The 10,894-nt window shown below is 40.4% G+C and overlaps 1 protein-coding gene across 1 annotated transcript; it reads left to right on the top strand.

Moving 5' to 3' along the window:
* Window positions 1–1,947: 1,947 nt before the first annotated feature.
* LOC145444392 (P-selectin-like) lies at window positions 1,948–9,688 on the top strand. Its single transcript, XM_080322372.1, has 7 exons — window positions 1,948–2,107; window positions 2,480–2,571; window positions 3,650–3,742; window positions 4,037–4,136; window positions 5,100–7,421; window positions 8,536–8,690; window positions 8,793–9,688. Exons 1-7 carry the CDS (start codon window positions 2,035–2,037, stop codon window positions 8,976–8,978), a joined length of 3,021 nt encoding a protein of 1,006 aa, XP_080178498.1. The 5' UTR covers window positions 1,948–2,034; the 3' UTR covers window positions 8,979–9,688.
* Window positions 9,689–10,894: the final 1,206 nt, after the last annotated feature.

Genomic DNA, 10,894 nt, shown 5'->3' with positions numbered 1-10,894 from the left:
CATTAGATAACCCTTCCGTTTGGCAACACAAATTCTCTGGAGATACTGTGGCGGAAGGAGTCAGGATATTTTATATAGAGAATGTAAATCGGGTAATTCGTTACTGATCTCCTCTGCTTATATTGGCAAAATTTGATCCGGGGTTCGTTAAATCGTTTATTCGCTGATCTGAGCTAATGAACAATTTGGAATCGCGTAACGCCAATGACTGTATGTCATGGTCTCGCTCCTGCCGGTTTCCAAGATGCGAGTCAATATATCATTCACATCCGAAATATTGTGATGTTGCACGCAAAATACGATTGACCGAATATTCGGCTATACCAGGTTTATTTCAGTTTTGAGTTCATGTTCCTTTCATTTATAGAGATCAATCGGATGTTGCAATTCAAAGAAATTGGATCGATGAGATTGATATTGCTGTAAAATTACTGTATATTCGTAAAATGATGACAATGCATAACCTTACAAGGTTTGTATGCGAACACGAAATTTAGATTTGCATACCGAAAGAAAACAGAACGTTCGCACAATCCCGAGTAAGGTAGGCCTATGGAAGATTGTTAAAATCGGTTTTATGTATTATTCAGACTTGAAGGCTGTAATATTTTGTGTTCTACTAATGCGCAATGTATTCTATGACAAATATATAATGCATTCACATTCATATAATGCAGTTGACAGACTTGGACAACCAGGAAAATTCAGCCTTTCTAAATTAAACTAGAATTAGAATTATACATACTTACTTTTTTAAATTATATTAAAATTATGCTTGCATAAGTTTTTCCGAATTAAATTAGAATTGGGATTACTGAATTCGCGGAAACTTGGAAATGAAGAATATCTGTACAGAAAACTAGGCTCGTTTCGCACTATACAGTTACCCTGTAGTATTTTCTGGAAAACCGGAAATTAAATAAAAGCTAAAATTAGAGCAAATAAATGTTTAACGAATTCGATTTCGATTCAATTATTCTACAACTAGAATTACCCAATTATCTAATTGTGCAAACCCATTAAATGATTCGAGTTGTCATCAATCGACTTTACTTAATTTATGATTTGATTTTGAAAAGGTTTTAAAACCTTCATCAACGGAAGATTTGGATGTACCAAACAGGACAATCAAAAGTCGTTCACATGTAACCACCAATCAGACTTTATGATTATGAATTCTTACGAAAAGCAGCATACAGTTGTGCTGCATTTACGCGTGCTTCTCTCATGAGCGCAATTCCTTGTATTATCGAAAAAGACCTTTATTACGAATCGACGACTTCATGGGCTTGTCAATCATGTATATGTATTTACGGAACAATTGAAATCGTGATTAGACTAATCCGAGAATATAGCAACAAGAGAACGGTCTTTCAACGACGAAGTCTGACATGAACATAACTCATCTAGTCTATGGAGAAACTGATATATAGTGTGGTCTCTTTTTTCTCGTTTGTTACGCTGGTTTTCAGAGTCTAATCAAAATCCATTCTGAATAAATAAATAAAAAATACGCAATGAAGAGATTATTTAGACTATTTTCAAAACTGTAAGGACGTGTATACTTCAAGCAGTACATATTTCAGTTGATTGAACTGGTGTTAAATGTTTTTTTTTTTTACGAAAAACATACACGCAGTGAGGCTGATTAGAAAACGCATTTCTGTACGTACGAAAATCTTATATTCACGAACAAAATTACAAATTGAATTAAAAATGATTGCGCAAATTGTCTTATCGGCGTTAAAACTTGGACGCTATATCATACCATAGCAGTCTATAGCGAGATAGCGCAGTCAGGCGATAACATATCGAATCAACTATTATCAATAGTTAGACGGCACCGATCAATCATGATTGTTTTTGTGTGGGATTTGTTAGTTTACATTTCGATACGTGAAACCGCAGTGAAATTCCGGCAGCAGGAGAAATTTGGTTTGGAATGTTATTAGTAATTCCTAAAATTTCTGGGTATAATGTATACGTATAGATGTAAAACCATTCCTTGTTATTATACGATACAGGTTTGCCAACATGTTGGATAGAACTGCTGTATGCTTTTTATTGGCGGTTACTATTTTCGGATTTACCGTGAGAAATGCAGCAGGTGAGTTAGCTTGATTGGGCCAGAACCAGAAAATAAGGTCATATTTGGAACTTATAAGATGCCATGCGATCATGTTCGCTTTGATCGGAAAGATGTTACGTTAATGATAGTAATCATTTGAATGGTAGCAAGGGATAATTACACCGTAACTTACGTTGGCGATTCAAATGGCTTACGTTGATAAATTGACGTTGAAGTAATAAAATGTGTAATTACCTGATATCGTAAGAGTTTATCGTTAACCAAATTCGTCATTTTTCCCTAACCGTATGCTACCGATTCAAGAAAATAATCGATTACGATTATAATGACATGTGTCATCGCCGTATATTGCCAGTATATGAGACGTGATCAGCACATCATTGTTTTCAGGCATTAAATGTTGGGTTTGCGACGGTAAATCGACACTGAAAGAATGCCACAACCAGCACGGTGCCATGTTGGAATGTCCGAATCCAGACGATGTGAGTTTCATCCTAACCCGGTTACTGTCTGCGGGTTTCAGATGGCTACCTATTAGGATATGGGATGAGATTAGCTTTACAAATCCTAAAGAGAGAGGGATCAGATTTCTTTTCGTCTGCGCCCTCGAGGTGCTTTGACGACGGAGATGCGACGTTACATTCAATTAAGGTCAACTGGTCTGCTAGTATTCCGAGCGCATAGTTTTCATGTCTTTGGTCTGACCCGGCCTGCGAGCGAACCCACGACCTACCGATCATGATGCGTTCGATCAAGAAGCCAAACGCATCCCCATTACGCTACCTCGCTCAGACATCGCTAACTGTAAATATGATTTATCACACGCCACCATACATATAAGTTACCAAGGTCTGGTCTAGCGCGGGGGTTCTTAACCTGCACTCATAGCGAAAAGTCACGATAAAAAGCATCCTATTAGCCAATACTGATGCACATAATGAACTGTGCATCAAAAAGTGTGTTTAAAGAACAAAATCATTAAATCATTGTTCTCACGCAAAACACATAAACTATATCGGATATTTACTACAAATGAGTGTTACTATTTCTGTAGGAATAGGGTGTCGTGTCAACCCCCGTGATTCGAGAAACATTGGCCCAGACTCATTGCTACCGAGCAATGGAAACTCAGTTGCAATGCCTCGTTGTTTCACAGCGCGAAGCATGCAATGCCGATTTTCATATTTGATTGTGATTTTGTACGGGTTCAATTGCCTGCATCACAATACAATTTAAATTTTCGGAATCATCGTGCGAGATATCTTACATTAAGACCTACTTCATATTTTTCCGCTTTGAGTAGCCGGCCATACAGCTATAAGATGACCGAAATATCTATATACATTTTAATTTTCAAGTCCGAAGCGTTCGTTGAATGCATGTACGTATACGGTGATTCCACTTGGTTCGGAGCCTTCACACAGGTTAAGAATCACTGGTCTAGCAAGTTGTAGAATATCGGAATGTTATACGCCAAGTATTTGCAGGGCCAAGCATGCGGTTGTATAGTAACTGTACTATTTATTTAATATTGGTTGTATTCATGTGCTTTTTGGGCAGGTATGCCAAAACGACTTTCGCACCGCAAGCGGACGGCAGCTCATCACCAAAGGTTGCAAGCAGAGGGCTGCCTGTAGGAATGAAGTTCGACAGGTATCATATTGATTTGTAACTTTTAAGTCAACACTTTACCCTAAGGTTTGGATTAGAAAGATTTCTAAATCTAAAATGACAGTTGACAGTTCCCACTTCAATTGAGTTTCTTATACCTGCATCTCATTCTAAGTCGGATTTTATAGCTTAGCTAAATGTTTCTTTATTCCATCAGCACTTTAGGTGTTCTCAAACTACATTTTACGGATCTAATATTGAAGCCTTTGAGTTGCAGATGTCTTTGAAAATATTTAGCGTAGTAAGTAACTTACTTACACTCATTTTGTGATTCAGAACAAAAACAATCAGTGTGGAAGTAAAATTCGTAATATGGTATGCCGATGCTGCTGTGGTACATCTGGGTGTAATTCGAAAGAGTCTGGTTGTAAACCTCGTAAGTATCTGCATTGTATGTGTCACACTGGTTCCGGTTAGTTTTATTAATATTTTCATTAATTCCAAACACAAGATTACGATAGAGCGCTCCAACGTTATCTCACTATATGAACATTCTAGGTCCATTTGAGGGGGGGGGGATTTACGAATGATCATTTGGTGTTTGCGCATGTCTTGTACTCTGATGTATTCTTCTACTTTTTTGGAATACTCAAGTAGATTTCACTATTTCACTACAAGTCGTTACGATTGTACTTCTACTTCACAGTTTTCAGTTTTCACGGCAAAACTAGGTGCAGCTTGAATACTTACTTTTGTTACTTACTTTGAAAGCGATACTTCTGCGGGAACTTGAGTATCATCTTTTGAAATTTTGGATTTTGAAAAGTCGATAATAGTTTTGGGGTGAATTATCGTCACTTTGTCTTTTTTGCCTTTGTGAATTGCCATAGAAACTGGCGACATAGCTCTTGTATCGCGGTGCAAGAATAAATTTTATAACATTACCAATACTTCCACTGTACTAGTGCTAATACTTCCAATTCTGATGGGTTTTTTTATGCACAACCTAGAGTACCTACTTTTCACTTACTTAGAAACCGCCATTTCTCTTGAACTTGAGTAGAGATTTACGGCGTCACTTCTACTTCTTCTTCTTGAATATCAACGATGGTTCAAGTTCAGTTCATATCAAATCAGAGTTCAGTCTCATCAGCACGATAATGGCTTAAGTCTGAACACAGAACTTGACTCGTTTCGCAATGTACAGTTCTCCTGTACCAATTTTCATGATGACCTTAAATTAGATAAAGTTAAAATTATGGCATAGATACATTTCGCAAATTAGACTAGAATGAGATTACTGGCATTTCGCTGTAACAAGTGTAGTTTGACAACTAGAGACATCTAACTCTGATGATTACACTTTGACTATACCTCAGGTTGTGTTATGTTTCTACAGCCCCGCCGCCGTGTGAAAAGTTACCGGCGCCTATAAACGGCTTCACCGATTGCCCAAGGGAGATCAAGTTCGGCTCTCGATGTACCATACGATGCTTCGACGGTTACCGCAGAATTGGCTCGGATCGCGCTACATGCGCACGAAAATCCAAAGGCAGTCGAACCGGTGTGTGGCAGATACGAGACAAGCCGGTAACGTGCAAGAAAGTCATCATCAGATGCAACCCCGAGAGAACAGCCCCTGAAAACGGGTTCGTGAGTTGCGAAAATGTGAAGGAGTACGATGGGTACGAAGGTCTAAATTACGCGGGCACAAAATGTACCTACACCTGCGAAAAGAATTTTTACCTGAGAGGCAAAAATACAGCAACATGCACTAGAAGCAGATTGTGGGACAGTGAAGAGCCGACTTGTGTCAAAGGAAAATGCAAGAATCCTCAGAATGATCCCAACAGGATATCAAAATGTACCACTGGAAATACGTTCGGTAGCGAGTGCTCATTTTCATGCAAAGACGGCTTTCAACTGATCGGCGAAACCGAATCAACATGCACGCAAACAAGGCGGTCTTCTTCTGGCTCTTGGACTAACGAATTTCCAGTCTGCAGTAAGATATTATGCTTCCCAGAACTGACAGATGTTGCAAACGGAAAAGTGCAATGTTCTCGGGGCAACATGCAGGGCAGCGTCTGTACGTTTACTTGCGACACGGGATACGATTTGGATGGTACCGCTATCAGACGCGTGTCCGCTACGTGTCAAGATGATGGCGACGGTAACGCAATTGGCGTATGGAGTCGACCCCCTGGTACTTGTTCTAGGATCATATGCGAACCTTCCTTCAGAGATCCTTTCGGCGGACAGGTTACGTGCTCGGATATGAACTTTCATGGGAGCGAATGCGCCTTTTCTTGTAACAACGACTACGATTTAACCGGCACGACTGAAGACACTTGGGTGTCAAAATGCGAGCGTGGTGAGAATGGTGATGCGAAAGGTGAATGGTCAGCAGTGGCGGTTGACTGTAAACCTATAATCTGTTTGCCGGAATTTGTAGCCGAAAGGACAGAGCGGATAAGTTGCACCAAAAAGAACGGGAAAGACAGCGTATGCCAACTATCCTGTCACCCTGACTACGTGTTGGAAGGCACCGCAACTAAATTTGAGACCTCGCGATGTCTACCGCCTAAAGACGGCACGGCCATTGGTACGTGGTCGCGAGTCGAGAAACCGAACTGCGTACCAATAACCTGCCCGCGCTTTCCCGTCTTGGAAAACGGTTTTCGCATATGCTCGTTAATAAACCTGAGAGGCAGCTTCTGCGTGTTTTACTGCGCCGATGGACACGACAGAATAGGCGGGAGCTACACGATGTGTCGGAAAGGAAAAGTGGAAGGATCTCCTATAGGAGAATGGACCGCAGACCAACCGATATGTAGACTGGGCCAATGCGACGCTCCAAAGTATGACAAAGATACTGTCGTTCAAACTTGCACGCCTCCGGACGGATTCAAGGCTTCGGAACACAGAGTAGGAACGCAATGCATATACAAGTGTAAGAGCGACGCGTATTATATGGTGCAGAACACTAATTCAGAAATTGTAACTTCGAGACGAGTCACTTCGGAATGCAACAACGAGAAACAGTGGACCTCGTTAGCTCCAAGATGCCTGTTAAAAACGTGTTTACCGCAGTTAACACCGCCCGACATGGGCTACAGTCCGAAATGTACACGAGGTAATGAATTTGGTTCTACTTGTTCCTTTTCATGTAGCGAAAAACACGAGCCGTCTCACGGCCGTCCTCTGGTGTGCTTGTATGATGAAGACAGCGAACAGTATGGAAAGTGGAGCGAAGAGGCGCCTACATGTGAAAGAAGTCATTGCGACGATTTCGGCCCGGTCATGAACGGACGACTTGACTGCACCAACGGAACAAGAATCGGTTCTACCTGTCAGTTGATATGCATCAACCGGTTCACGACCAAGAGATACGAAAACACAGAATGCCTGACAACAGCCACGTGGAGCAGGCGAGATCATTTCTGTTGTGTTCAGTGTCTGTTTAACAGCAGAATCAAGATCGCTATGGCGTTCGATCGAAGTGCGATTAAGACCAGACGCGATTGGAACATGATGGTCGAATTTACTGAATCTTATCTGACTCTGATGTTGCAATACCGGCTTCAAGTAACGTTTGCTGGGTTTACGTACGCGGGTGAAGTAGATGTCGGTACGGAAATCGCGACGCGTCGACTTCGAAGTGTCAAGGACGTGGCTCCGATCGTAGATGAACTGCGTCGGATGAAGTTCGGAGGAACAGGTGATTATGATAACTTATGGACGTAGGAGACAAGAGTTGCGGTACCATCCCAACCTTACCAAATATTATATAGGTATATGCTAATTCAGTATATTAATAATTTCATCAGATCAAAACACCACAGGATTGCGATACAACAAAAAGATAGGAAGGTGTCCAAACGACTTAGAGTAGTCTGTGAAATCAGATACCGACCGGTAATGAACTCGATACAAAATGTGAAAGCTTACTGCGTTTGAATGAGGATTCCAACGCCGATGATATCTTTACGTTTCGTAGTAGTCTAAAAGTATTTCATAAGTGTATGATAAGCATGCATTTGTTGAAGCAGTATTTGGCTTAGATTTGAAGCAATATTCACTCTTGTTTTGACGCCGTTGATACCAGAGATGATAGGATTTGAAATTTCTATGTCCTAATCCAATCCAAATCCAATCCAAATCCGAAACTTCAAATGCTAGTCCAAATCCATAAATTTTGTATATTCCAAACCTTATCCTAATCCGATATAAACTTAGAATTCCTCTTACAAAGCCTATATCTTATGTCTATGATTCTGTAAAAAGAAATAAAACGCATAATGAGTGCCAAAGTGCATGAGGTAAATCTGCTAGGGCGAGAAACTTTGTCGACATTCGCCACAGGTTGCTAGCTACTTGCTACCATTGTGACTGATGTTATTTTGCGCCACCTTACGACATTCATTTCATGCAGACGTGAAAACGTACACACATGAATAAGAAAAATACAGCTATATCCGCTATACAAGTAAAATATAAAAGTATGTCAACCCGATTTCAATTTTTGTAGGTGAGACCAATGAATATTGATTGATCAATGAATCCATAATCTTCCAAATTTGGATATCCTACGAAACACACGAGCCCTTTCCTAAGTATAGAAGTATAGAACTCATGCTACTATGTAGCTATAAAGTTTATAATTATACTGAAATACACTGCATGATTATCATGAAATGACCCTCCAAAGATCTTTAAACATGGAAAACGTCAACTGAACAGCCTTTTGCTCGCAATAGCGAGATTATCATCAGATCCTGTAGCGGCATATAGCCTACTCCATTTACGAATCGGTATTCTCTTTATATTTCCAGTTTCTTCCACGGGAAAGGCGCTTCAATATATAAATAATGTCATTTACGAAAAATGGGACCGAAAAAGAGAGCACTTCATTATTTTGGTTTCCTCTGGTCGGTCGAACGACGACGTCTTAGACATTAGCAAAACAATTCGGAACCGAGGAATCAATGTAAGTCGGCCGTAAAATATTTTATCCACATCATTCGTGTTGTGTCGAGATCTGACATTTGACAAGTGATTTGACAATATAATATCGTACACTTTTTTGCAGATTTTGGCGACTGGAATCAACGTGGGCCGGCTAGGCAAACAGCAGCTGCTTCAAATCGCAGGCGCACACCGAAACGTATTTGCTACAAATAACCTCGACGACGTGAGGCAGGTTCCTCAAAAGATTTTCCAGATATCCAAATCCACTGGATGTACATCTATTAGTAAATCACAGTCGTGCCCGTAATATTTTGCAATCCAGTAGAGCATATATATGGTTACAATGATGTAGGGAGATTATAGTACGCCTACCGCCCGTACATGAAGAATTGAATATGTTTTATGGGCACTAAGTTACGTTTAAATCAATCCCTACATACTACTTTAATACACGTTGTTTCGAGACCCTCCTAACGTTTCATTATATCGCAATCTTGTGGTGTTTTTAAATCGATGAAAAATATCTATAAACGACCGACTGGTCCATAATAAATCCATTATACAATACTGTACATCCCTTCGAACTGACGGAGCACGGGTCTATTCGGCATCAGGGCATACCACGACATACGCGAATTACGCAGACAAGATGGTCCATAAAACCCTGGCATAGAAATGGCCACCGTGTTTTGTCAAAGCCTTAGATCTCTATTATGTTCGGTCGCCGAATAGTCCTGTCTTCATGTAATAATGTTAGGCACAGTGTAGCTCGAAACACTCTGTATACGCTGTATCATTAAATATAGGTCATACACGCCCTACACGTTGTACGCTATAGATATTAAAATCGCTGATGATGACTAATGATTCGGATTGGTTCGCTTGAAGGATATCGAACGTGGCAACACGCGCCTTATGAATCGTGATTGTCTGCAATATACGTTCTGCTTGCGCCAATTGAGCAATTTTTCAAGCATGGTGTTTGATTGATGGACTTCAAATGTCGACTATTTCCTGTCTTTTCATTGTATGAAGTCGAGCGCATTCGATTTCCGCTGGAGGGTGGATCATGTTCCACATGCAGGACCACAAAGACGTCCAGAGGCATATCAGATACACAAAAACAAATGTCGTACACTTGTATTAGATGACATTGACAGCGTGCGAGTCGCCCTTCAAAAATAGTGAACGATATAAGGTGAATGATCAGATGGAATCGCATCATAGTCAGACATGGGGTGATTACTTCAGGAATGTAATCGATTGCGATTACGATTACTTCTCAATCACGCGATTACGATTACGATTACGATTACAGCAAAATCAGCGAGTAGTCGATTACGATTACGATTACATTTGCAAAGTAATCACGATTACTCACGATTACATTTAGTTTGCTTCTTGAAACTACTCTTAGAAGCTATATTGAAAGTCAATATATGGATTGTGATGAAAAGGCCTAATGAGATAACAACTTTCTTTATAAATGATGCGTCATTTGCTTGTTGTGTCATAATTTACCCATTGCCCAACTTTATAGAGGACGATTTATCGCACCCACCGATTTGCATTCTTGCCATGTCCGTAACTGCCGCACCCCAAACTCCCCAATAGGTTGCGGGGCTAGCTCGTAGGGGACTCAAAAGTATTTCGTAAATCAACATAAATTACTATTTTTGAGAGATTTAATTAACTTGAAAATTTTCTTCGAGCCTCGTGATTTAATGTATCTATATAACTTGATTTTCAAATGCATAAGGGCCTACGTCCTCCCATAAAAAAGACAGGCCCAATACACAGACATAGACATTTCGCATTTCGGTGCCGGTCATTGCCGCGCCACGACACACCAAAATACAGAAGCAGGCTCAGTCAACATGCGACTCCACGAAGTGTGCAACCATAAAAAGACCTAGGCCGAAACTTCGAGTAAGTGTTCATTGTAAATAGCCGCGATGGACGGGCGTGACGAATAGTCCTGCCAGACCAATCTGAGCCCCACATTACAAATGCCACCGGCGGCACCCACCGAGGAATGAAGGCATGATGATTTGTGTGTGAGTTTCACGAAAGTTTTAGTATGCTACATTTTGGCGACTACATTTTTTGATATTATATAACAGACGGAGGTCACGAATTAACATACCATAAAAAAATAAGTATAGCAACATATCAGATGTCATAAATAATTGAGAATTACGTGCTCCCAGCTGTACCGGTAAA

This window comes from Botryllus schlosseri, chromosome 8, assembly GCF_051294905.1.
Source record: "Botryllus schlosseri isolate E-star chromosome 8, Bs_hap1, whole genome shotgun sequence".
NCBI lineage: Eukaryota > Metazoa > Chordata > Ascidiacea > Stolidobranchia > Styelidae > Botryllus > Botryllus schlosseri.
Note: the sequence above shows the minus strand (reverse complement) of the source record. Positions and strands in the feature narration are given on the sequence as shown.

Bases quoted from the DNA above. Each gene is read 5' to 3' on its own strand.
- LOC145444392 (XM_080322372.1), top strand. From the start codon at position 2,035: ATGTTGGATAGAACTGCTGTATGCTTTTTATTGGCGGTTACTATTTTC. The intron at 2,108-2,479 runs GTGAGTTAGCTT...CATTGTTTTCAG, and splicing joins TACCGTGAGAAATGCAGCAG to GCATTAAATGTTGGGTTTGC. The intron at 8,691-8,792 runs GTAAGTCGGCCG...ACTTTTTTGCAG, and splicing joins TTCGGAACCGAGGAATCAAT to ATTTTGGCGACTGGAATCAA.